Raw genomic sequence first — 27,223 nt, forward strand, 5'->3', positions numbered from 1 at the left:
TTTCAGCTCTGGAATTTTGGGGGCACCTCATTTTCCTGACTCTGCATATCTTCCTTCAGCTCTGGGTCTTTAGGATGGTTGTTTTAAACCATCTCATCCTCCTGAGACATCATTTTTTTCCTTTTTTTTTTTTTTTGCAAGAGAGAGCACGAGAGGGAGGAGGATCAGAGGGAGAAGCAGACTCCCTGCTGAGCAGGGAGCCCGATGCGGGACTCGATCCCGGGACTCCAGGATCATGACCTGAGCCAAAGGCAGTCGCTTAACCAACTGAGCCACCCAGGCACCCTCATTTTTTTCCTTTAATGGGCCTTACTTCCCTACTCTTTTGTATGCCTTGTGATTTTGTTGAAAACTGGACATCTGAAATCTCATAATGTGGGAATTCTGGAAATCAGAAACTCTCCCTTCACCAGAATGGCTGGATTTTGTTGTTTTAAGGGTATCACTGTGCCAGCCAGGGGTAAACACTGAAGGTCTCTGTAGTTCTTCTCTGAATACATGTCCTTCCCGGGGCATGTGTGTGGTCTTTCCAAACTCCCTTCACATGCAGTTGCTTTTCAAAGTCCTCATCCTTAAGTGTCTGGCCCCCAGAAGAGGTAAAGCAGAAAAAAGAAACAGGCGCTGGCTCTTTAAACCCCCTGCATCTGATTCCGTGGATGGGGATTGCAAGAATGGGGTCCGTCTCTTTGTCTACACCTCTGCCATCAGAAGCACAATCAGCAATGTAAACCTAGAATCCTGATCTTTGGGGGACAAGGTCCTTAGCAGCCCCCCTGACTCACACAAGCAGCCACAGGAACAGAGGCATAAGCGCCTGCCCCGGGGCGGGGGTGGGGGATGCGTGAACACCAAAGCCAGAAGGGCCAAAATCGACCCAAGTTGCTGGATTTCCAGCCCAGCCCTTCCCTGCAAGACTCAAGCCTCCAGAGACCCGGGTTCCAGAACGGTTCCGCAACTGCGACCCCTGCGAAGACGTGGGCTCCTGCCTCCCCAACACCATGTGCGTTTCAGCTTCTCTTCACCAATCTTTTTCAGCACACACACACAAGCGAAAATCTCACTTTATACCCCCATATAGCACGCAGCACACGCTAGACACGCCCGTAAGACAACTGCCCTCCGGGGCGCGACGCTGCCCACGGCCGCCCAGGTGGAGGCGGGCACACCGGCGCGGCAGCGAGGGCGGGCTCCCGCGCCACAGTGACCTCCATTCAGGACAGCCGCGGACGGGCGCGGCAGGGGGGTGTGCCTCCGGAGGGGCAGGGGCTGCTTGTGTTTCCCGGACACACGCTGGGCTGCTACAGTGCCTAAGGTGACCTTTTACCCCACGGAGAAGGGCTGTTTGTTTTCAAAACAGGAGTTAGTTTATTTTCCCTTTTCATTTGGCCAAACTACAGTGATTTGTAACTAAACCAAAAAAAAAAAACCCTAAATCAACCAAAACCACTTTCTTTCAGAGGTTCATCCTGGATGAACTAGCTGGAGACAGGCTACAAGGGTACACACATCGTAGAGAAAGACTAGCTGGCGCGGCTCTCAGTAGGCACGGCTGGCAGCCTTCTGCCCGTGTCCACAGTAGAGCGGTTTCCTTCGCAAAAAAAGACCAGACACACACGAACCAAAGTTCCCTCTTGCGGAAAGATTTTTCTCCATCAAAACACACATGATGTGCACCTTTCCGGTTCGGCAGATCTGAAGCGACCAGAACTCCCTAAATGCAGAACCCGCCGTCCACTCGGAAGACCCGTGCCGTTGGGCAGCGCTGACACCTTCCCGCACCCGCGCCCCCCGCCCGAGAGCAAGCAGCCAGAGCTTCAGGTGTCCTCGCTGTTTGCGGTTTACAGGCGGTGCCCCGATCCTGGGACCCCCCCACCAGATGAGGCCAGGCACCACCCCGCCCAGCCACTACCGCCTGTCCTTTTTCCCGGCTTTCCTCTTTCCGGACAGCAAGTGCTTGGGCTTCATATCAAACACGTGTCTGTCTGCTTCTCCTTTCTTCCCCAGGCGGTTCATCTTCCTCTGAGCGTTCTTCATCATAGTCTTGGCTTTCTTCACCATCTGTAAAGCACAAGAACACACAACACACGTGAGCTCCCGAGTGTCCACGTGCCTTGTCATGACCGGTTAGCAGTCTGTCTCCACGGTCCAGATCTCTTCTGCGAGAAGTGCTGGCCAGTCTCAATCACTGCAGTCTGCCCTGGGGCCCGGGGGCTGCAGACCTCATCCCCGTGCACACAAGGATGGGAAGAACGCTCTGTCTAGACAAATCCTGTGCCTACCAGGAGCCGGAAGATTAGGCCCATAGGCCGTAATTCCCTCTTAGACAAACAAGAGAACAGTCAGCCCATGAAACCGTACCGCTCATATCTGACAAGTGGCAATGCTGCATTACCAAAATCTAGATTTCTAGAAGGAGATGGAAATCTCAGGCTTCCATCAAGTAAATGGTTTGCCAGTTTATAGACTTTCTCCCATACCTGAACTTTCAAAATGCCAAAACTAACCATTTTTGTCTTTATTTAATAAAAAAGTTTCAATGAAAAAGACTGTATATATCCAGTGTCTTTCCCAAAAGACTGACCACAACCGCTCCCTGCAGGGGCTCCGGCTCCAGGTTCTGAGCACGGTGCCCTAGGACACCATGCTTCCGTCCACCCACGAGAGGACACCGCTAGGACAAGGGTCCAGAACACTGAGCTCGCCTCTCGGGGGGCACCAGCCCCACCTGTGGTCCCTGCCCTCTGAACGACAGCTGCACGGTGTGTCCTGAGCCCATATCACAGGGACTAACCTTGACGTCCCGAAGGCCAGAGACATCCCGCGGAGTCCGAGAGCAGCTGCGGCTGCCAGCTACAGACGTGGGTGGGACAGAGTCCTCCCGTTTCCTCTTTCTAGTAACGCTCCGGGACCTTCTGGCCTGGACTGCATAATGGGCCTGAAAAGCACGAATAGCAAATTCAGGGCTGTGGTCACACACACGAAATTATACCGACAGGACACGCAAGAGTTTTGAAAGACGTTATTGAATACGCTAAAGCTCTTTAAGGTCACATTAGTTACTGGTCAAATACTCTTTTTCACTTAACACACTGCTTGATGTTACAAATAGGATTTTTTTTTTTTTTTTTAAAGATTTGTTTGACAGAGAGACACAGCGAAAGAGGGAACACAAGCAGGGGGAGTGGGAGAGGGAGAACTGGGGGAGTGGGAGAGGGAGAAGCAGGCTTCCCAGCGAGCAGGGAGCCCGATGTGGGGCTCGATCCCAGGACGCCGGGATCATGACCTGAGCCAAAGGCAGACGCTTAACCATTTGAGCCACCCAGGCACCCCTAAGCATCCGACTCTTGATTTTGGCTCAGGTCATGATCTCAGGGTCCTGGGATCAAGCTCAGCATGGGGTTCTGCACTCAGTGGGGAGTCTGCTTCAGATTCTCTCTGCCCTTCTCCCCACTCACACACACTCTAAAATAAATAAAAGCTTAAAAAATACATATAATATAAATATATATATATATATATATATATATATATGCTCCAGCATAATTCATCAAGAAAAAAAAAATCAGAATTTCAAAAGTTATCTGAAATACCTTTTAATCGTTGGGCCCCCAGGAAAACAGTTCTGAACTATTTACAGCCCAAGCTCCTCTCATGTTGAGACTAAATATACCCTCATATACCTATCTGATCACTAAACTGATGCTAAGACGCTACATGAAGACTGTAGTCACCAAAATCAAAGTTCAAGTTAAAAATTAAAAAAATAAGTTTACGTTTTTTCTCTGACATTCTATTCCAACTTGTATTTTTCCCAGACACAAATTACTTCTACTTTATTGTATATTACTTACACATCACCTTATATTCTGAGTTGATAGCAAATGAATTTTTATTTTATTGTTAGTCACCACACGTCATTAGTTTTTGACATACTGTTCCTTGTTTGCATGACAGCAAATGAATTTTTAAACAACCACCCCAAGAAGCCTAAGATAAACTAAGAGTTTTTACTCAAAAATTATCCTAAAAATGCTATACCACAATGGGAAATAAGTATGAAATACGAATATGGTTACAAATACATTTGCAAGAAAAAAACAGAAGGATTAAAGTCCTCTGTACAAAAAGCTGAATAAAAAGGTATAAACTGCATGTCAACCTAGATTATTTCTGTGTGCTGTAAACACAGGTGATTTTTTTTTCCTTTCTTGTTTTTGGTATTTTTCATATTTTCCATTAACCTGGAATGAAAAATGATGTAGGCACAAATATGATAAAACACTGACAAAAAGAAAAAAAAAAAAAAAAAAAAAGAACAAAAACCCAAAAACCCCAAACCCCACAAAGAAAAGCACACTGGGGCCACCCCACACTCAGGGCCACACGGAGTGTGCAAGGTGTCCCTCAAGTCTTCCTGCATCAACAAGAACAGAGCCTGAAAACAGCGCCCACACCATCAACAGGGGCCCTGGAGCCAAGTGCCCTGAGCCATCCTGAGGGGCCGGTGGATGGTGGTGGGCAAGCACACTCTCAGCACTTCCAAGCCGCTCCTCCACACACACTCCAAGTTCTCCTTTCTTCTGTAACCAGCTCCACCAGCCCCCGGGTTTCTAAGAGCCTGGTGTCCTAAGACAGAGCCGTCCATGTCCCAGGATCACCTCCACACACTTACGTTGTTTTTGTCATCCATGTCAACACCAAGACTGCGCATCTCATCCTCCAAGACTTTCCGCTGAACCTGAACATGGGGGAAAGGGATTTAAGCAAAATTACTTTTATGAATGTTTAGAAAAAAAAAATTCAAGGAAAAATGTGCCTTTCACAATGATATACATTACGTTTTTTCTAGGAATTAAAACTTTTAATTGAGCTCAGGTTTGTATTTTTGGACAAGCATTAAAACCGTGGAAACCAGCATCTCCCAGGCAGTGGCCATGTGTAAGACGACGTACGCGTCATGTCCTCGGGTTCTGTATGACTCTGCAGGGAAGTCTCTGCCTGAAGGGTCCCTGATGCTGAGGTCACATGATGTGCCCCAAGATGCAAACTCCAGCCACAGCGTTTCCTCCCAAACCCACTGAGCACCACTGGGGACACAGACGAATGTCCAGTCTACCAAGAACCACTCGTTTGCCATCTCATGAAAACAGTACTCAGACACACTAATGTCCACAGAAAAGTGTCTGGAATGTCACTGTTTCCTTTCCTCTCCTGCCACATTTTAGCTGCCTTGCACGCCATCCTATCATATCCCGCGGTCTGAGGGCGCCCACAGGACCTGGGCTCACCTGCCGCCCTGACAAGCACAGAGCAGGAGAGAAAAATACTACAAAGATGGGGCTGAGACCGGAAAGAATTCTATCATTTGACCAATCTGTGCCTAAAGTGTGACTCTCCCCGTTCTAACCAGTCATAGGAGCCAAGAAATTGCCCGAGGATTTAAGCTGGACTGGCTTAGGTTTCTGTAAACTGCAAAAGAGGAGTCCTGACTCAGAAATTAAAGAACAGGAACATGGTGACTGATGGCTTTTCTGCCACAAATCCCAAACCACAACCTTACTCTGTTCGACTGCAGAGGCTGACTCTGACAGTGCCAAACCCGAGAGTCACCAGGAAAGGGCCCCATTAGCAGAATGCAGCAGACCAGAGCTCAACACACCTCAAACGCTAGGACGTATCAACAAAACAAAGTCAGTGCAATCCCATGGCCACAGCCACATTTAGGTTGAAATGCTGCACTTAGCAATGACTGTATGAGAATCCAGCACCGCAGAGGCCAGTCCTGGCGCTCTGGATACACAGAACTTGCCTTCTTAGCGGTCCGAGGCATCCTGGGGCCCTGTGTGTTCTTCTCCTTGGACTGCAGAATTTTCAGTTTCTTTTTTTCCCGAATTTGCTTCGCCAGCTGGCGGATCTCCCCCATCTCTTCGTCCTCACTGTCAGACTCGCTGTCATACTCCCCCGCTGCTGTCCTTAGCTCTTCCTCTTTTTCTAACTCTTCCAGTTTCTTTAAAAAGAATTGTCATTAAACACAACAACGAAAAACTCTCAAGCGTAGCAATGTTCCCGCGGGAGCTCGGTTCCCCTCGGCCTTGCAGGGGGTGCTGAACGCCTGCGCCCGGTCCCGCACAGGAATGCCCAAGAGCTCACCTCCCAGCAGTGAGCCCACACGCCCCGTGAGCTGTCCTGTGCTGTTTCTTTCTCTTTACCAACAATTACTGCAGACGTCAAGGTGAAATATACAGACATCACCTCACGCCCCAGCACTACCCCCTACCCTACACACACGAGAACACTTCCTGCGGAAAAACTAGGAACTTACCATTGTGAGCTGATATGGGATTACGACATCCCCTTTATCCGTTCTAAGGCCATCCCCAAACACAAATGCCCCTGCTAGCTACACAGTTTAGGAGAAACAAGTTATGGTCACGCCTGGCTGGCTCAGTCTGTGGAGTGTGCGACTCCTGATCTCAGGATCCTGTGTTCAGGCCCCACGCTGGGCGGAGAGATTACTTAAAGGAGCCCATGACAGGGTTCCTGGGGCCAGGAGTGTGGGCCTCAGTGTGCAAATGGAGGGGCCTGCCCAGCAGAGCACCCTGCCGATTGAAAATGTAAATGAAGGGCAGCATTTGGGAAGGAGTAGGAAATGAGGGAGCACTGACAGGAAATACTTGTATCTTTTCAAAAACCTCGACCAAGGAGAGAGGGGCGAGACAGCAACTAACGGAGGACACAGGGTTTAAGAAAGGTTCTGTTTTTTAAAGAGGAACCCGCTAAGGAACAGCCAATAGGAGGAAGCCACCACTGAGAAGAAAAGCTCCAGGAGACGAGAATAGGTCAGGTCGGATGACAGGGAGCTCACGGCCCAGAGTCCACCTGCCCCACGAAGGAGGCCGTGTCTCAGAACAGAGAGAAAGCAGAGTCCTGGGGTCTCCGGGACCCTCGGTACGAGCAGGCTGCTGGTGACGGGGTGGGGAGGCTCGCGATGTAGAAGGAACACGGGTGACAAGTCCAGGTAGGTCAACAGCCGTCCTGGTACCTTCACGGTCACATAAGGAATAAAAATCACACAATTTAGCAAGAGACACAGACCTGCAGGATGTCGGGATCAATATAATCAGCTACGTTATGGCCTTCCCAGATCTCAGGTATCTTATCGTATTTCTCAGAGGAGTTCATCAGATCCCAGTACTCTAAAGTAGAAAAGAAAGGTTAGGTTTACTGTAGTTTTTAATACCTTCAACCACGTCTCTCCAGGAAAATAACAGAGCACTTGCATCCAACGCCCCAGCAAAGAAACACATGCCCAGGGTCACACAGCGTCTCAGGACCACAGGCCTAGAGCGGGAGGTGAAGGCAGGGGCGGCAGACCGTCAGCAGCAGTGGCCTGCAGCACGCCAGCTAAACACCACCCTCCTGGAGCCCCCGAAACCACCCGCAAGAAGCCTCAAGCCGAGCCGCACACAACCTCGTCCCTAAGAAAGATTAAGGCACAGCTGCAGGGCGCGCGGGCACTGAAGCCCTCCCGCAGCTTCCTGAGCCGGACATCCGCCCTTACTCTGAAGGTCCAAAACATAATCGTCTCCCAGCTCCACTTCAAGGTCTCGTTCCTGCAACGAAGGGGCAGAGCACTCCCATCAGCTCTTGCTGGCCCCTCCTCGCCCCCGGGAGACGACCTCTCCTCCAACCCGCCAGCCCATCCGTGTAACGCCCGTGCGGTCCAGCTCCCATGTCCCGGGGGCCCCACCACTCACGTCCACGCTCGCCGAGCCTGACAGCACAGGCCCGGATGCCCTCAGTGTCATGTCCCGTGCCCGCCCTGGGCACACGCAGCCTTCTGCACCGCTGAAGCAGACCTACCCGTTTCCTCCTGGGCTCCCCAATGTCCATTCTCTTCCTGCGTGCCACCACTCCCTCGGGGATGAAAGGGGGCCTCTCCTGAGGGGACACCACCGGAAAGAGTTCCGTGAAATGCCTTGCTGAATACAAAAGGAACATAAAAGCGAAAAACCAGAGGCACACTCCCCCTCTGCAAAGCCAGACCAATTCCAAACCAGCAGATGACTATGTGGGGGTGCAGGGCCAGCTGGGCAAGGAAACAGAAAGACTCCATAGCTGATCCAAAGTTTATTTCTATTTTTTTTCTAAAGATTTTATTTAAGAGAGAGAAAGAGAGAGCACAAGCAGGGGGGAGAGTGGCAGGCAGAGGGAGAGGGAGAAGCAGACTCCCGCTGAGCAGGGAGCCCGACGTGGGACTCGATCCTGGGACTCCAAGATCATGACATGAGCTGAAGGCAGACGCTTATCCAACTGAGCCACCCAGGTGCCCTCCAAGGTTTATTTAGAAAAAATAAACACCAAAATTCTCAAGAAAAATTACAAACAAAAGAGCAACACAGAAGAAACAAAGCAGACGAAAGCAATCTAGACAGAAACCCAACACACAGGAGAATTTAATGGAAAGATACAGGATTCGATCATCAGTTTTGAGATAAATGACAACATACTTGGGTAGCTGCCTGCTTCCCAAGAACAAAACAAATGCAAGACTGAGCAAAAACTTCTGTTCAAAACAGGTAAAATTAAAAAAATGAAACCATTCAAGTATAGAAAAAAATACTTTTAAAGAATATTTTTGGGGGTGCCTGGGTGGCTCAGTCGTTAAGCGTCTGTCTGCCTTCGGCTCAGGTCATGATCCCAGGGTCCTGGGATCGAGCCCCACATCGGGCTCCCTGCTCTGTGGGAAGCCTGCTTCTCCCTCTCCCACTCCCCCTGCTTGTGTTCCCTCTCTCACTGTGTCTGTCAAAAAATAAATAAAATCTTTAAAAAAAAAAAAAAGAATATTTTTGGAATGAATGGTAGGCCTTTCTGTGCATAACCAACAGTCGCAAAAAAATATCAATATTAGCTAATAACATATATTTAAAAAATTAAGTATTAAATAGCATATTAAAAACGTGTAATCTGAGACTGAAAAAGGAAACCCAAGTCAAAAAGCCAACCAAAGAACTAAAACAGCAACAACAACAACAAAAAAACCCCGGGGTGCCTGGGTGGCTCAGTCGTTAAGCATCTGCCTTCGGCTCAGGTCATGATCCCAGAGTCCTGGGTTCGAGCCCCACATCGGGCTCCCTGCTCAGCGGGAAGCCTGCTTCTCCTTCTCCCACTTCCCCTGCTTGTGTTCCCTCTCTCGCTGTCAGATAAATAAATAAAATCTTTAAAAATAAAAACAAAAAATCCTACAGAACATATGAGAGTCTGATATCCTTTACAAAAAAACTATACATTAAATGAATAAAAGATAAATCACCTAAAGAACAGGCCAATAAGCTCATGAAAAAAGCTTGCCTGAAAGGGCACCCGGCCGGCTCAGTCGGTGCAGCATGCCAACTCTTGATCTCAGGATTCTGAGTTCAAGCCCCATGTCTACAGATTACATAAAAATAAAATCTTTAAGAATAAAAAAATGCTGGGACGCCTGGGTGGCTCAGTCAGTTAAGCGGCTGCCTTCAGTTCAGGTCATGATCCCAGTGCTCTGGGATCAAGTCCTGCATCGGGCTCCTTGCTCAGCAGGGAGCCTGCTTCTCCCTCTGCCTGCAGCTACCCCTGCTTGTACTCTTGCTCACTCTCTCTCGCCCACGCTCTAACAAATAAATAAAATCTTTAAAAAAAAAAAAAAGAATAAAAAAATGCTCGCATGGGCTATTCATGAAGGAAATTCCAGCAGTGGGACACTCAGCATCAAAGATCTGGGAAACACACAGCATGACCCAGGAAGGGTGCCCGGAGGATGCTGACCTTCTCAACTCCCTACCGTAAAATTCACTCTATGTATACATCTGCAATTAAAAACAAAGACTTATGGATAAAGATGTGCAGCTAAGCACTGTAACAGCAAGAAAACCAACAACAAAAACTTTTTCTTAAAGACTGATTTACTTTAGAGAGAGAGCACAAGTGGGAGGAACAGGGAGAAGAACAGAGAATCTCAGAACCCCGCTGAGTGCTGACCACCACCCCGCCCGGCCCCGGGGCTCGATCCCATGACCCTGAGGATCAGGACCTGAGCTGAAACCAAGGGTTAGATGCTTAACTGACCGCGCCACCCAGGTGCCCCAGCACAGAAAAAATTTTAAGGAATGTTGATTCTATAAAATATGCTTACACACCAGAAAGACATTACTAAGCGCCTCTGGTGGAGTGAGCAGCAGACGCTACCTCTGCACTTGTGTACGTCAGGACACACGTCGTCTTTACTCCGCGTGAGTGTGCACAGCACCTGTGAGCCCCGAGTGAGGCAGGTGCCGGCTCGCAGGCTCTTGGGAAGGCCAACCTCACCTTGTCGTCTCTCTTGTTCGGCACGGCCAGATGCAGCCTGTTGAGCACCTCGTTCACTTTATTTCCTTTCATTTTGGTTTCAACTCGATGAGCCAGGAGCCTGTCACAAGCCTGAGGTGAGGAAACAGGGCCAGACTCACAAGGCATCCTGCCTTCTGGTCTGGAGGCGGGGGTGTGGGACAGGAACCAGAGCCCCCCCCGCTCACCAGCAGACTGTGTTCCAAAGCTTTGGACCCCGCTACATGCTTTTCCTCAGGAGTCACAGTGGCTGGTGCTGTCCTGGGGATCACCCCGAGGTCCACGTAACCCCTCGGGGCAGACTGCACACGTTCAGGGGGGAACAGGCCCCCTTCCCAGGCCAGCCCAGGCTGGGGCAGTACCCCGAGGCAACACTCCACGGCCCTTCCAGGCCTGCCCCCCACCACGAGCAGCCCTCATGCTGTGCCCCAGCCAGGTCCATAACCCCCCTCGGACTCTGACTGGAGCACCAGAGCGGAGTCAACCACAGCATCAAACCCGCCTTTCTTTCTATTTCACATAAAAATAACGTAAGCGATCAGAATCACATGTGAAACCTAAAGGAAAGGTCTCTCTCCATGCTCCTTTTGCTCCTTCGACTTCTACACAAGTTCGTGACAGGACAGCTCCCACAGCCATCCTGACAGGTCAGGATGGACAGCAGGCGGTGGATGAAGCGAAGCCACCCGTGCGGGAGTCGGAGTGTCCCTCAAGTCCCACATTCAATTGGGCGGGTGGGGACCAGGCTCAGTGCTGTGCACACACTCTCCCGCCTGGCCGCTGCGACGGCTCCCTGCCCACGACACCTGCAGAGAACGCTTCCATCCCCACAATGGACTCCTCTGACCACAAAGGCGATAAAGGGATGGATGAAGCACTGACCTCTGTTTTCACTTGAATAACCCCTTCCTCCGTCAGGGTGCTAGTCTCAACCACAGGAAATCCTGCAGCCTGCAAATCTGCAAATATTTTCTGGGAAGACAAAAGAAAAACGAAAGAGCATTATTTATTTCCACCTTCCCACGAACAAGTCTTACTGTTCTTCATACGGGTACCATAAATGCTAGTTAGCACGTCCATGGTTCGTTTCTAAATTCTTCTAAAGGACATTTCCCCCAAATGCTGATCTCTCCCTACATTCTTCTGCGATTAAGAAAATACCCATTACCGGGAAGATCAAACCAGACTACAGAAGCAAACCAGAGGCTCCCTGGAACATTCTTCTGTAAGACGTCATCTTCTAAAAAGAAACCCAGCAACATCAAGCTACAGAATTTTTTTTTAGTATATTTTCAACGCTATTTTTAAAGAAAACATTTGGCCTCTACAACCTAAGAGAATTCCTTACAAAACAACACAGAAACATATAAATCACTCCGATTTGAACGAGGGGCTTCGCTTGTGCACCTCATCACCAGCGCCCCCTCGTCCAGACACAGACGTCAACCCTGTGACGGGAAAGCTTGTCACAAACAAGTCCAGCACAATCACTTCGGGGTTCCACTTACCAGGGAGACTGCTCCCTCCCCCGCAAAGAGCAGTGGTCTTGGGGACACTGTGGTCTGACTAGCCTCTGAGCTCACAGTGACCCTGTTCATCGCACATGAGACAGGCAACAAGCCAGAGCCTCGGGCACACGGCCACGCCATTGGGTTAACCCGGCAGCACCATCGCGATGGCATCCACTGCCCACGTGCCTTCCAATTTCGTTCAATCTGCCTGTCGAGGCTGCTGACGAACCACCCAGGGCTGCAACTGTTAGCACCAGTGACGGCAGAACGGAGACCACACCCCCGTCACTGTGGGCACATGGCGGGATGGCGGGGCCTGGGCAAGCCTGACCTCGAAGCCTGAGCAGCTGGCTCAGCTTAACCTCCGGGCTTCGCAGCTTAACCCTCGTCTCCCCTTTCAGCGCAAGCACCTAAAAACCAGGATCACTTAGTAGGGACCTGGGTCCTCTCCAACCCAAGCGAATTCTCTAATGTCCGTGCGTACCTAGTTAGTAACTGAATGAACATGCTGTGGTGCCCGATATCCAGCATAGCTGTTTAAAAAGCCCTCCCTCTTCGCAAGTATGACATGTCCAACTAGTACAAGACAGAGGCGCTGGGAAGGGACGGCACGCCACCCCCTGGAGACCCTCCATGTTGAGCTGGTCAGTGACACGCACTCCAGGAGATGGGGCCACAGTGAGGTTATTCTAGTACCTGCTTCTCCAAGCTCCAGGGTGACCCACCCCGGGGGGCGCCTCCCAGGCTCTGACCCTGCGGGCCTGGGTGTGCCCAAGAGTCTGAGAACCTCTGCGCCAGTGTAAACCTTCTCCAGGGCTGCAGGGTGAGCTGTGTGGAGAGGGAGGGCTAACCACCCAACCTGCCTCTAGAAAATACAGCGAACACTCTATACTCCCTGTCCTGGCAAGTTTACAGATGCTCCTCCTACTTCACTCACTCACTCACCTCACTTCCCAAACTCATTTCCCCACAAGTCTGTGCAGCAGGTACATGACACCCACGGAACCCTCCTACCTACAGCCCTACTCTGCAGGTGCTGCTCAGTGCATCGGGGCTCGAGGCCCGATGAGGCAAGGCCTGTGTCAAGGTGCTGTGTGTGCCCTAAGGCACCAAGGTTAAGACCTTCCATGGGTTAACTGTGCCATCCTGCTGAACGCACGGGTATTCCCACAGCCTCGAAGGCAGAGCAGAGCTCAGGGAAGGCCAGGTTTAGTCTGCCACCAATAAACCAGTGAGGATACTACCTCAACTGTAGAATAAAAACACGGACTAGTATTGCTAAAATTCCTTCTAACCTCTGGTGGTCTGAAATAAGATTCGGAATTAGCTAAGAAATACCCAAAACATTAAGGTGATTTACCTGATCTTCCTCAGAAAGTTCAGCTATCCTCTTCACATCGCATTTGTTTGCTACAACTATAAGAGGCTGCAACAGGGAAAACAAGTAATGAAATAATCATCCTCACAGTGCAAGTTATAAACCGAAAGTCCTCGCTCCCACCTGTACCTTGTTGATAAAGAGAGGTTTGATGTTCTGGAAGAGCTCTAGCTGCTCCTTCAGCCCGTGCCCACACTGCTCAGACAGGTCCATCACGTACAGAACCGCGGCACGCAGGTGAGCCAGGGCTGTGATGGCCTGCATCTCAATGGTGTTCCGATCCTCCAAAGGGTGGTCCAAAATCCCCGGAGTATCTACAACCTAACGGTCAGACGGGTTACTCGAGAGCATACACACCCACAAACCTCCTGTCCAGCACATCAACGCCCACACCAGCCCTCAGAGAACCAGTACATAAAATGTAGATCTCCCAACTGACCATAATCAGATAAGCTTTAAATATGAAGACAAAAGGGGGGATGAGTGGACCCCGCAGAGCTCACTGAAGAACTAGCCAATGGGACGCCTGGGTGGCTCAGTTGGTTGAGCGACTGCCTTTGGCTCAGGTCATGATCCTGGAGTCCCGGGATCGAGTCCCGCATCGGGCTCCCTGCTCAGCAAGGAGCCTGCTTCTCCCTCTGACCCTCCCCCCTCTCATGTGCTCTCTCTCTTCTCATTCTGTCTCAAATAAATAAATAAAATCTTTAAAAAAAAAAAAAAAAAAGAACTAGCCAATGACCTGGAGAAAAGGACTCCTCTTTTCCCCCTTTTTGATATATGCCAAACTATGCCAAACATGGTGCTTGAGCTCCTGAGCCAGACATCAAGAGCCACACGCTCTGAGCCAGCCAGGGGCCCTAACAGAGCAGAACAGAAGAGCAACTGGGAAACTCTCCCATGTGTTAGGAACAACCTCATCGTTTATGAAATGAAATTCTACTGTGGAAACTGCTCCATGCTTTTAAATGGCTAATAAATGTCATTTATAATGACAGGGTCAGCAACGACAACAAGGAGACTTGTTTCTTCGGAAGTACCACTGTTAACATAACACAGGCCACCCGCTGCCTCCCGAGAACTGCCCTGAGGGCAGCCGGGGAGCTCAGGGGAGTTTTCTCTGCAGGGGTGTTCCTGGTGACCTTGAGAATCTCTCCCACCTCCTCCGAGTCTTTCCCTAAGCCCACTGGGAATTAGGGAGACACTCTAGTTCTTTAGGGATCCCCAAAATCAAATCCCGTTAACAAGAGCTCTATGTTTAAAGGTGGGAGCGCTCACCTGCCAACGCAGATACTTATAATCCATGTGCCCCACAAACAGAGACTTGGTCGTAAACGCATAGGGCTGGACATCCACATCGGCTCTCGTCACCTAAAACAAAACAATCATAACACCAACAGTTACACAAGTTCCTTATTTCCTCTCAGAGGTCTGTGTGGCACCTATGGGTTATAGAGATGAATGATTTCGGCATTAAAACAAAACAAGACCAAACAAGGAGAGAGACCTGGCATGATTACGTTGCTGAGGACAGAAGCTGCTGCTCTCTGATGGACGGAATCCATCCACTTCCTCCCGCCACCAGGCCAGGGCAGTGACAGTCCCCATCAGATACTAGGGAGGTGGGGGGCCAGTACTTGGGAGAGTGTCCGTCAGCTTCTGCTCTGATCCACCCCGGCCCCAACAAACTTGCTGTGCAGACAGAAACACTCTGTACCTGCACGGCTGATATGGGGCCCACCAGCCACACATCCGCCAACTCTCGACATGCGGTCAGTGCAACCGAGGGCCTCAACTGTTTACTATTTCATTGTAAGGGATTAAGTGGCCACTGGCTCGCAAGCGTTCGAGCCGTGAGCTCGGACACCGCAAAGCTTCAGCCTATCATGTCAGCACAACTTGGGGACAAAATAAAGACCTGCAAATAGGGTCAAAGTGGAAGTGTTCCTGGCAGCAACATTCACACATACGTAACTGCTGTTGTTTGGCACCTGAGCTCCTGCTGGTTGTGAACTGACATTTTACATTATTTATTTATGAACCAACCTTTTATTTTCCTTTAAAGATTTATTTATTTTAGAAATAGAGTGTGCACCCAAGAGCACAAGTGGGAGGGGTGGAGGGAGAGAAAGAGAATCTCAAGCAGACCCCACAGTGAGCAGGAGCCTGACGCGCACAGGGCTCAATCTCATGACCCTGAGATCATGACCTGAGCAGAAATCAAGAGTCAGACCCTTAACCGACTGAGCCACTTCGGCGCCCCTTAAATGCTTTTTCTACTCTGTTCAGATCCCTGAAGCTCAGCTAAGTTGTCTTGAAGGACCGAGTTACTAAATAGTGTCCTCAAGTCCGAATTAATAAACTCACCCAAGTAAAGAGCAACTCAGCCACTCCCCACAATGTGGACCAAATACTTTACGTGAGAAGTGTCCCATCAAGCAAGGTGACACCCACAAAATACCTCACGAAGTCCAATTCAGCAAGTGCCGCCTGTCAGTCGGCACCAGCTCTCCTGGCGCTCCCGCTCCCAGCCTAGGCTCTCTGTGTAACAAACCCCAACTGGAATGTCTCGAATCCCGAACAAGCTTACGGAACACGTACCAGAACACACGATGTTTTCCGTAACAGCAATATAAATGTGGATTCAGACAGACACAATCCTCCCCTCGAGTAAAGGGCTGTGCACAGCGAGGGGCAGTACTGACTCAAGGACTCACTGGCCGGCCGTCCTCCAACCCACAGGGACAGGACACAGCAGCCCTTGGGCCTCAGGTCCTTGGTCACTTGTTAATGCCAGACACAGACTAACCTTATTTTTCATTTTTTTTTAGATTTTATTTATTTATTTGAGAGAGAGAGCACAGAGGCAGAGGGAAAAGGAGGCTCCCCACGGAGCAGGGAGCCCGATGTGGGGCTCGACCCTGGACCCTGAGATCATGACCTGAGCCGAAGGCAGATGCTTAACCAACTGAGCCACCAAGGTATCCCTAACCTTATTTATTTTTTTAAATTTTATTTATGTATTTGAGAGAGAGAGAGAGGGAGGGAGGGAGGGAGGGAGGGAGCACACACACAAGTAGGGGGAGAGGCAGAGAGGGAGAAGCAGGGACCCCGCTGAGCAGGGAGCCCAACGTGAGACTCGATCCCAGGCCCCTGGGATCATGACCTGAGCCAAGGCAAACACTTCACTGACTGAGCCACCCAGGCATCCCCAAACTAACCTTATTGATGAAGCTGGACTTGCCAACATTCGGGTATCCACATAGGAGCAGGGTCCTTGTATTCGGGTCAATAGTTGGCAGACGGGACAGATGCTGCCGCACTGTGAGAAGTTCACATTACATATGCTTTATTTCATAAGAACAATGGAGAAAGTCAAACTTGGCCCCCCTGCTCGGCGGGGGACTGCTTCTCCTCCCTCTCCTACTCCCCCTGCTTGTGTTCCCTCTCTTGCTGTGTCTCTGTCAAATAAATAAATAAATACATCTTTTTTGGTTTGTTTTTAACAAACATCAGGGAGAAGCAGGCTCCCCGCGGAGCAGGGAGCCCAATGCGGGGCTCGATCCCAGAACCCTGGGATCATGAGCTGAGCTGAAGGCAGACGCTTAACGACTGAGCCACCCAGGTGCCCCTAAATAAATAAATCTTAAAAAAAAAAAAGATCAGACAAAACAGATCCTTGGAAGCACTGTCAAAACAGTCAAGTCCGACAACTTGTTACAAATTATTTGCAAGATGGGGGGCGGGGGAAGAACAAAACACAATGACTTAAAAACATCTGTAGCATAAAAATATACATAAAAAGGCATGTAACTGTTTCATTAGAGATACTACACTAATTCAGGACTGTCCTCTTAAAATAAAACAATCATGTAATGAAACTGGAGTAGCAATTTCATGCTAACACATACTGCAAAGCTTTTCTTTTTTAAAGATTTATTTATTTGAGACAGTATACATGCATACACTGGACTGGGAAGGGCAGAGGGAAAGAATCTCAAGCAGACTCCCCACTGAGCACAGAGACCAACAGGGGCTTGATCCCACAACCCTGAGTCATGACCTGAGCTGAAACCAAAAGTCAGACACTTAACTGACTGAGCCACCCAGGCGCCCCATATTGCAATTTTTGGGGGAAAAAAAAAAAAAATTTTTTTTTAAATTTATGTCAATAGGTTAAAACTATGGGTCATTTTATTTTTTACATATTTCCTTGGTATTTTTCCTGTGACTTATAATGTATGTGCCTTATGTATGAAATATGAAAAACAAATTCTCTTAATAGTACTAATAATTTATAAGCATTTTAACTGCTAGCTGCTTTTTCAATAGTAACTAGCCTGTCAGAAATTCTCATGGGCTAGGTGGGGAAAAGTAATTTGACCCCGTTAGGTCTAAAATAAAACAACTATTCCAAAAATGCGTTCTTGACAAGAATCAAGTAGCATAACAGCACACTAAACAGTGTTCTTGCTTATGTATCACAGGTACCTTGCTCCAAATATTCCAAACTCTGCTTCTGTCTCCTGATGATTGTGCACATCCGCCCGAGGGCCGCGCGTTTCAGCTGCTTGCAGCGGTAGAGAGAGTCTCCGTACTTCATGAGCCGCACGTAATCTTTAGCCACACTTAAATAAAAACAAATATATGACATGTTTTTCACTCTGGACAATAATTTGAAAGATATTGTATTAAGAAAATACCTTACTTGTCCACCAAATTTTTGGCAATATTTATTTGTCCTAGAGCCAACTTGTAATGATCCTTGTCATAGAGAATGTTCATCAAATCAGCATAAAATGGATGGATATCCTAAAACAGAAACAAATTGGTCTTTTGGCACAGGTTTCTCATCCCAATGTGTCAACAATACTTGCAGAATAATTTCCTAGGGAAATACATCCCACCTTTCCTCTCTCCTCAAACCCCTGGCATCTTCTCCCCAGCCCTCTCTCCTGACTGATGACTGCTTAGCTCTCTGAGAAAACATCTAAGTGAGCTCAGGGGTCACTTCTGTCTGCCCACCTGGCCTGGGCCCAAGACTGTGCCCCCTTTACCCCATCCACAGACCCAGCCAACTCTCCATTTGTGCACAAGAGTCCTCCTCCACTGCTCAAGACCTGAATCCAGGCCTGCAAACATGCTGTCACCACCCCCCCAAATCTAAAAGTCTGCAAGCCCCCTTGAACCCACAATCCTTCTACTCCTTTGCTACCCTCTTCGCTCTTTTCTTCCCTTACACCCAAGTTAGTCAGGATTGTCTCTACCAGTCCATCAAAACAGCTCATCAGATCAGCCCCTCCCCAAACTCCTTTCATCTTTGCAGAGCTCTGCACAGCAGACAGCTGGGCACTCACGCTTCCTGATGCTTTCTATTCAACTGGACTCCGGGACCGACTCTGCTCTTGCAGGCTCATGCTCCCACCCAACACTCAACATTAGGGTTCCCAGGAACACTCTTCTCTCCACACTCACGTCCTGGGTGACCTCGCATGGATCTAAGTGCACAGACATCTTCAGGCCAGACCTCTCATAAAGTTCCAGACCACATGCACTTCTGTGTGACATCTTACCCACATTTTGATCAACACATACAAACCGCCCTCCTCCTCCCCAAACCTCCCCCCGTTCCCGTGTGGATGGATGGCCACTCCACTGTCCAAGGTGCTTCGGGCCACACCTGTGCTGTGAGCAAACCCATTAGCTCTTCCTCCCCAGCACTCAACTCTTCACCGCCGCCAGCTGCTAAACCCAGTGCACCAACCTTCCAGTGGCCTCCTACCCCACGGGCCACTCATCCTCTAAAAGCTAAGTCAAAGCTCGGCACGTCCCAGGCTCAACCTGGAAGGCTTAAGACAGAACTCAAGCCCTGCACGGCTCACTACCTCACTGCCCTCAGGCCTCTGCTACAATCTCCCTGCTCTCCTTACGCATCTGACCACTGCAGATTTCCACGCTTACCGTCTTTCCCTCACTAGACAAGCACAGGGCCTCTATGACTGCTGTGCTCCTGGGGCCTGAACAGAACTCGAGACATGTCAGTCATGCTGTGAACGCAGCTACTATAACCTCCTACTCTAAAATTCTTCTCAGATAGCTAACTCTAGTTTAAAAAATGCGGGGGGGGGGGGGGAGAGGGGGCACCTGGGTGGCTCAGTAGGTTAAGCATCTGACTTGATTTCAGCTCAGGTCATGATCTCAGGGTCGTGGGATTGAGCCCCACATCCACACTGAGTGTGGAGCCTGCTTCAGATTCTCTCCCCCTCCCCGACCCCTCAAAAAAAGGGGGGGGAATAGAATGTTCACAAATTTAAACTTCTACTGTATTAAAAAATATCAAGGATGAAGAAAGATAAAACTTCTTACAAAGAACTACAAAAATCTGGTACTAATTAGTTCACAGCATTCTGTTTGCTCAGATCAGGTGTTTTCAAATATCACACCAGTTTCCAATAATCTCATTCTTTTGCTTCCTTCCAGGTAATTTCTAAGGTACCCACCCTTTCCCCAGCAACTATTCATGTGTTCAACTAGCCTCTACTTAGCACCTGTAGCATGCCTGGGAGACACATGGAAAGTGCATACCTGTCTGCTAGCAGAAACCTCTACACTTATTTTAAGCACATCTGTAATTGTTTAAACGAACTACTGTCACCTTAAATATGAAAGAAACTCTTGTCACATAAACCACCTTTTCTCCTCTGCCTTAACCTAGCTTTACGGACTGTTTTGGGACAGTGGCAAATTTAGGTTCTCACCCTGTACTGCTGCCCCTACCCCACATCCTTCACCACCTCAAATCACCTTGCAGCGGTGGGGTAAGCAGGGTCTGCTCTTGCTTTCTACAGCTTCATCAACAGCAAACTCGACTATGCTGTCAGCGACGATTTCAACTGTTTTGGCTCAATGCACAAATCAAAGCTCCCCCACACAATTTCTTCTCACTGACCATCACTGGCTGATGAAGCGACAGGATCACAAACAGTGGTGGACCTCAGGCCACTGATGTAACTTGAGGCCCCAGGAAAAGGAACCTTGGAAAGAGGAAGGAGAGGAAGCCCACGTAAGCTGGTGAGCTGCCAGATTCAGAGTGCACAGCTTTGAGAGAGCTTGGGTTGGCACCTCAAGCCTCGAAGTGACAGAGAAAGCCTGAAGAGACAGCTCCAGGCCCTCTTATATGGGGTTTGGCAGGGGGAAAGGAAGAATACTAAGGAATCAAAAAACCTGTGCTCTGTTCCCAGCTTTGCCACTAACTCACAAAGTCTGACAAGTGAATCATTTTGTTTCCTTCCTTATTTGTCAGGTAAGTACACAAACTGGCTAGAAATACCAATTATCTGATAGCTTACATTTATATTACTGTGTCCCCGAGTCACTTACATCCAATTTGGGGAAATCTGTTAGAATCTGTGAGAGTCTGTCATGGTAATTCTGTTGAGTAAATTTGACTTTCCTCATATAAAAATGTCTAATGCGATGAATTTGGTAATGTTTATGGATAACTGTTGGAGTCTTCCGTTGAGTCTTCGATAACGTCAGGTCAATAAAGTCCTGCAATTAAATAAGACACAGTACACCAAAAATGTCTACTTTTTATCCACTTACCTGAAACCCTCTCAAAAGACTAACAAAGGTACCACATGTTTTCAACTACAAACACTTTTTCTAACTAATCTTCAATCTTTTATATTCAACTCTGATCATGTTCATAGTTTCTGGCCTTTAACAAACACTTAGCAAATGGCTACCAAAATAAATTTTATCCCACACTTTCTTGATGTTACCTTAATTTCCAAACACCCAGGGCCCTCTGAAACTAGTCAGGTAACTCAAGCATAACTCAGAAAAAACATTAAAGAGAAAAAATCCTGCAATTTCAATTTGCAAATCTTTGACTTTGAAAGTATATAAAACAACAAGTAAAACTAAAATTCACTGCATATAATTTCCTAAAATGTGAAAGTCACTGAGAATATAAACTCTTGCTTGAACTGCCCAGTGCAGAGACAAGCGGACAGGCGCCCACAACACTGTCAGTAACAGGAGGGACACAGACATCAAGCCTGGAGGCCTGTACCCCCTCTCCATCTACTGAATTCTATGAATCCTTAAGAGGCTCCTTCAAAAACATCTACTTCATAAAGTTTCCCGACTCCCCCCCCCCCCCCGGGGGGGACCCCAAAGTCTGCAGAAGGTCTCTAACCCAGAGGGAAGGACCCCAACGCCGGAGGGAAGGACCCTAACGCCTGAAGAAGGCCCCTCAGTGTCCGGCGGGGAACCGCTAACCCTGGAAGGCCCTAATCTGGGGACGACGTGGCTTAAGAAGGGGGGCCCGCCGGAGGAGGCGACCCCTGTCCCATCCCAGAATTACAGGCTCGGGCTTTCCTGGCGACCCGGCAGGGGAGAGGCGACTGCGGACAAGCCCTCGCGGCCGCCTACCTTGGCGGACGGCACCACCGTGATCTTCTTGAAGTTGTAGTGCGCCATGCCGGCGATCAGCCACGAGGGACCGGGAGCAGCGGACGTGCGGGCGGGACTTCCGGTGGCGGCGCGTCACTTCCGGGTGCTCCCTGTATCCGCAGGCACAGCTTCCGTGTGTCACGGCGCCCCCGTCCGGCCGGAGGTCCCCCGCGGAGGAGGTCTCTGGGATCCGCGGGGGAGGCGGGGAGAGAGAGGGGCAGGTCCGGACAGGCTGACCCGGCTCGAGGGGCTTGGGGTCCCGGGGGACTGCGGGGGCTCGGGAGGGCCCAGGAACTCGGGGGATTTCGGGGGGCCCGGAGGACTCAGGGGGTCTTGGGGACTCGGGGGATCGCGGGGACCTGAGGGACTCGAGGGTCTCGGGGGTGTCTCAGGAGCCCGGGGGACTGGGGCACCGGGGTCGTGGCCCACTGGCGTCGGCTTCCCAAGAACTGACGCCCTGGTTCTACGTTTTCTGCGACACACCCCGACGCTGGACTGGTGAAGGCGACGAGCGCTTAATGAGCGAGCGAGGAACGCGGGAGCGGAGCTCGGCGGCGGCGGGGTGTGGGGGGGCTCTAAGCTCCGCCCCTCCTGCTCCCCCCGTCGGCCGGGCCTGCCCGGGCCTGCGTCCCCAAGCCCTTTGCGGTCCAGCGCCCACCCAGAGGCTCCGGAGGTGTCTGATTCCTGCCTGCTGGGCTCCTCCTCCCACCTAGCCTCAACTGCCAACCTCTCCGACCCCGGACCATTCCTTGTCATCACTTCCCCCCTTCTCTTCTGCTTGAAAACCGCCCTCTGCATCCCCGGGACCCTCTCTGATTCCCTGCTCTTTGTTAACCTACTCCCTGCCACCCAGCCCTCCCTGGAGCCTGCCCTCCACCCCTTGCTCTTCCTCCCTGGAGTCTCTCTTTTAGGGTAGCTTGGCTTGTTGCCTTGCATGGATCCCTCTGATGACACAGACATTTCCAGTCCAACTGCTGTCTCAATTCCAGACTGACATTTCCAATCAATTGTGAAATGCCCACCTGCCTGATTCCAGATGTGTCAAACTCAGCATGTCCCCAAATCAGAAACTCTCACCATCTTCTCTCTGTAAGTAGATCCATCCTCCCTGTGCTGTGCCAGAGGGCAGCCTGCACCCTGACACCCCTCACCCGCCAGAAACAGGGGAGTGGCTGGGAGCCAAGAGCTGGGCTGACCCATTGCTTCCAAGAGTGAAACAGCACCAGGGCAAATGTGAGGTCAAACCCAAGAGATGGTCCAAAGGACTCGCTAAATCCCAAGAACATGGGGCAGAGAAGAAAAAGCCTGATGTAAGGCAGAGCGTTGCAACAGTGCATTAGGAGCGTCAAGAGGGCAGGTGGAGACAAGCCCTCTGGCGTCCGACTGAAGAGCAGGTTGATAAGGGTGGTGCATCTGAACGCTCACCACTATAATTTCTGTTAACAGCATGGCCACTCCCTCAGGTAACACAGGACCACGTGTCGTGGTAAACCTATGTAGGTGTGACCATGTGCCAAGCACTGTTCGAAGCACTTGACCACATATTAACTCACTTAATTCCTACAACCCCAAGAGGTGGGTGGGGAAACCAAGGCACAGCAAGACTGCTCACTAGCCTGTGGTCAAACAGCCAATTGGCAGACTTGGGTTTGAACCTAGATGGCCTGGCCCAGCATCGCTGTTCTGGACCATTACTTATTCTGCTTCTCAGTCATCTTCTTAGATCCTTTTAGTAAGTCCTATCATTTTTACATTAACTTGCAAATGTTCCAATGTTGAAAACAATTTTGATTCACGAGTCTCAATTACGAACCGTAAGGCCCATCTTTGTGTCATCAGTGAGTCAGCTAGTTAGATAAGTGTGCCTCCCATGTCTTAGCGGCTCTTCGACAGGAAGCCTCTGGGATAATTAGGACTCTCCAGCTACAGTCATCTGCTGAACCACAGGACAGCTCTGCAGAGCTTTGCTCATGCTCTCCGCCACCCCCACCCCACCCCCCGCCAGGGTGCCTGTGCCTTCCCTCAGCCTCTCCCATCACCCTCACTCTTTTTTTTTTTAATATTTTTTATTTATTTATTTGAGAGAGAGAGAATAAGAGAGAGAGCACATGAGGGGGGGAGGGTCAGAGGGAGAAGCAGACTCCCTGCCGAGCAGGGAGCCCGATGGGGGACTCGATCCAGGGACTCCAGGATCATGACCTGAGCTGAAGGCAGTCGCTTAACCAACTGAGCCACCCAGGCGCCCCACCCTCACTCTTATGTGGCTGGTTCCTCCTTTTTAGAATTCCAGTATTTCAATAAGTCCAACCAATCCTTGGCTTCAGGCAGACAACTGTCCTTTCTTTAGGTCTTCATTCTAGGCAATAACAAAGCAACCTCTTAGATTTGTACAGGTTGTTAACATTTACCAAGTGCTTTACTTTTTAGTCAATGATATTCCCAACAACTTTGTGATGTGGTGCTAACGTGAGATTACAGGCTTGCTTCTTCCCAAAGTCACATGGCTCTGAGGGGCAAATGAGATGGGATCCGAATGCCCTGTAAACACAATCCTTATATATAGACAGTACGTGGAGGGCACAGAATTCTTTAAAATGGTGATAATATTATAAAATGTCAATATGTGTGATGTTGTTGGTTTTACGCATGATAGTTGAAGTCTACTTGTTCACATAGAAGAGAAGAGGAACCATTCACTGAAAGAAATCAACAGGACTCTTGACGAAGAGCAGGTATATTAACATTTGCATCAGAGAATAAATGTGAGAGAATTTTATAAATCCTATCAGTGAAAAACTGACAGGTCTTTGGCATTTTTACTATTCTCTCATGAGTTTGGAATCCTATTTGCCTACAACAATAAAGACTCGTGATGATGAAGAGTCCGAGGCCCCAATCCACATCCTGGTTCTGCCCCCTACAAGCTACGTGAACTCAGGCAGGAGACTCAACAACTCTTAGCCCTGGCCCCTCTTTGCCAAATGGGGAAATAATGCCTACTTCCAAAGGATCGTTTATGGTGACTAATTAAGACATGTGCACAAAAGCATAAGGCATAAAGTAAGAGGTGTTAATATGACAATCATTAATAAATTTTTGTATCAAAACTTTATTGGGTCAGCGCAGCAAGGTAATGATTTGAGCATTGCCATGACGTATATTAAATGCCAGATTTCTTATCAGAGATTCTCAGTTCCCACAGGTGGTAATGAAACCATCCCTCAGAGAGTGGGTTCATGCAGAATCTGAGTTATTTGCTAGCCTTCTAAGGGTGAGGACTAGCACATGAATAGAAGAGATGCATGAACCAGCCTCCGCTCCTTGTGGGTCTGTGGGTGTGACACTGGGAGAGGGGCTATGAGAAAACCAGGCCACGTGCCAGGAGCTGCCCAGCTGCCAGGCAGGTCTGAGTGCCCCAGCATCACAGGCCCAGAGCAGCACTCCCATGAGGAGGTACCTCACATCCCACACCACCCGTGTGTTGATGAGAATCAACGTCCTTCCCTTCCCACCTGCACCTTGCCTGGCTGAGCATGGCTTCCTGGGAACAGGGTGTGTCCCAGGGCACTAAGAGCAAGCCACTCATCCATGAACAGGCTGCTGGTCTCTGGGGGCCTCTTCTCACTGCCACCTGCAGTGAGGGCAGCTCACCAATTCTTGAGCTGATTTCAACCGTGTCTGGAGGTGTCTGGTTACCAGGACTCCTCAGAGGGTGAGGCCTGCGGGACTTCCTGGCGGCTTCAGCCAGGCTTGTTTTCCAGGCTGTTTTGTGGAACGGGTCTCCTCTGTTGCACTTTCCTGTTGCTGTAATTCTGACGTGAAAAGTACATCTTGCAGTGACATCTGTGCCAGGGAAGTGTGACCAGGCTTCTTGCCTGAAAGGAGACTTTGTGTGGGGATTAGTCACTTAGCCGAAGGTAGCTGTCCAGTATCAAAGTGTTAGGACCGCTCCAGCACATCTGTGGTCACGTCCCTGGGTCCCCAGAAACTGTTCTGGCCCACGCATCTGGCATGGATCTGTGCTGCTTTGGGCTGTTGTCTAGATGTTCCCGGGGTCCATCTAATTTCCCAAGAGACCTCCTCTTGGAGAGCAGGGAGTGTGTCTCGGCCTTCCGCCGTTCCTCACAGCAAGCAGCAGTGCCCCAAGCATTCCAGAACGGTTGGAAGTGGGCAGCTGGAAAGCTGCCATGGGGGCTGTGACATTGGGAATCTGGCCTCGTGCTGCTTGTGTTGTCCCACTGAGCCATACCGCAGACGAGGGAGCTTCATGGGACCTCGCTTACGACAGCCAGGGTGGATGCCTCAGCCAGAGTGACAAGGAACATGGAAGGTCTTGTGTTCTGAGGCTACAGGCCTGGATCCCAAGTAGCCTGCAGCCAGCAAGCCAGTTTCTGATCCAGCTTGCCCCATGTGGAAGTGACAACTACAGCTCAGGAGCTCTCAGAGCAGGCAGGAGGACACTTCATGACGTTGCAGGTACGCACACCCCACGGCTCCCCATGCTTAGGCCCTGGTTTCTCCACCCACAGCCTGACCCATAGCCTCCCATCCCACCGCCTTCCAACCCTCAGTCTCCCGACCCACAGTCTCCCGGCCCACGGTCTCCTGGCCCACGATCTCCTAGCCCATGGTCTCCTGGCCCACGGTCTCCCGACCCACAGTCTCCTGACCATGGTCTCCTGGCATGAATCAATGTGCCTCAACTGCTGGACTAAGGGACATAAGCTGAGTCCACGCAAGAGGTCTGTGTGTGTGTGTTTTTCAGTTGGTGTGATTGGTTATGAAGGGACGTCACTGAAGGATAAAGGGATGAAAGGTTGACCTGTCATGGTTTTCCTTTAATATGGCGCTAAAAACTCAAGGGGAATTTCACTCTAATGATGTTACTTGGTGCCTCAGTCCACTGGGACTGCTGTGACAAATAATCACAGACTGGGAGGCTTCAAAAGGACAGATGTTTATTTCCACCATGCTGGAGGCTGGAAGTCACAATCAGGGCGCCGGCATGGTTGCAGGCTGGTGAGGGCCTTCTTCCCGGTTCCTAAGAGTCACCTTCTTGCTGTTGCCTTCCTTGCTGTGGAAGGGGCATGGGAGCTCCCTGGGGCCGCTTTTATAAGGACACCATCCCATCCCCTGGGCTCTCCCTCTTCATACCATCATATTGGGGATTGGTTCTTCAACATATGAATTCTGGGGAGACACATTCAGTCCATAGTACCCAGCAAGTGGATTTTGTTAATGTAACCACTAAATTCACACAGTGTCTCTCAACTCCATTCTGTGAGTCCTCTTGGATCTGAAATGCAGCAACAGGACAGACGTCATCTTAACTTGGCAGTGGTGTGAATCCATCAGGGGCATGCCCTCATTCCATGGAGGGTGGTGATAGCATGAGAACACCCTCAAAAGTAGCAGTGTAACATGCTCTTCAGAGCTACACGGTGGTTTAAGACTGTGGGATCTGTATTTGAGACCTGTCTCCACCCCACACGATCTCAGGCAAGGCACTCAACTTCAC

The 27,223-nt window shown here is 49.9% G+C and overlaps 1 protein-coding gene across 3 annotated transcripts; it reads right to left on the bottom strand.

Annotated features, from left to right (window-relative positions):
• Positions 1 to 1,341: 1,341 nt before the first annotated feature.
• On the bottom strand, positions 1,342 to 21,834 carry GTPBP4 (GTP binding protein 4). 3 transcript variants are annotated; one of them, XM_035021749.1, is made up of 17 exons: positions 21,685 to 21,834; positions 20,626 to 20,796; positions 17,954 to 18,057; positions 17,737 to 17,873; positions 16,467 to 16,567; positions 14,524 to 14,616; positions 13,378 to 13,569; positions 13,231 to 13,296; positions 11,242 to 11,331; positions 10,342 to 10,452; positions 7,864 to 7,941; positions 7,562 to 7,613; positions 7,096 to 7,196; positions 5,810 to 6,007; positions 4,673 to 4,738; positions 2,792 to 2,935; positions 1,342 to 2,058 (listed from the first exon to the last, which is right to left on the bottom strand). In XM_035021749.1, the coding sequence occupies exons 1-17, from the start codon at positions 21,730 to 21,732 to the stop codon at positions 1,906 to 1,908; spliced, it is 1,905 nt and encodes a 634-aa protein (XP_034877640.1). In that variant the 5' UTR covers positions 21,733 to 21,834; the 3' UTR covers positions 1,342 to 1,905. The 3 variants fall into 3 exon arrangements, with proteins under 3 accessions (XP_034877640.1, XP_034877641.1, XP_034877642.1); XM_035021750.1 differs by lacking the exon at positions 21,685 to 21,834 and adding an exon at positions 20,195 to 20,279 and having other exon boundaries at positions 1,714 to 2,058; positions 20,626 to 20,698; XM_035021751.1 differs by lacking the exons at positions 20,626 to 20,796; positions 21,685 to 21,834 and adding an exon at positions 20,050 to 20,182 and having other exon boundaries at positions 1,714 to 2,058.
• Positions 21,835 to 27,223: the final 5,389 nt, after the last annotated feature.

Source organism: Mirounga leonina, unplaced genomic scaffold (assembly GCF_011800145.1).
Source record: "Mirounga leonina isolate KUSES-001 unplaced genomic scaffold, KU_Mleo_1.0 Mir_175, whole genome shotgun sequence".
NCBI lineage: Eukaryota > Metazoa > Chordata > Mammalia > Carnivora > Phocidae > Mirounga > Mirounga leonina.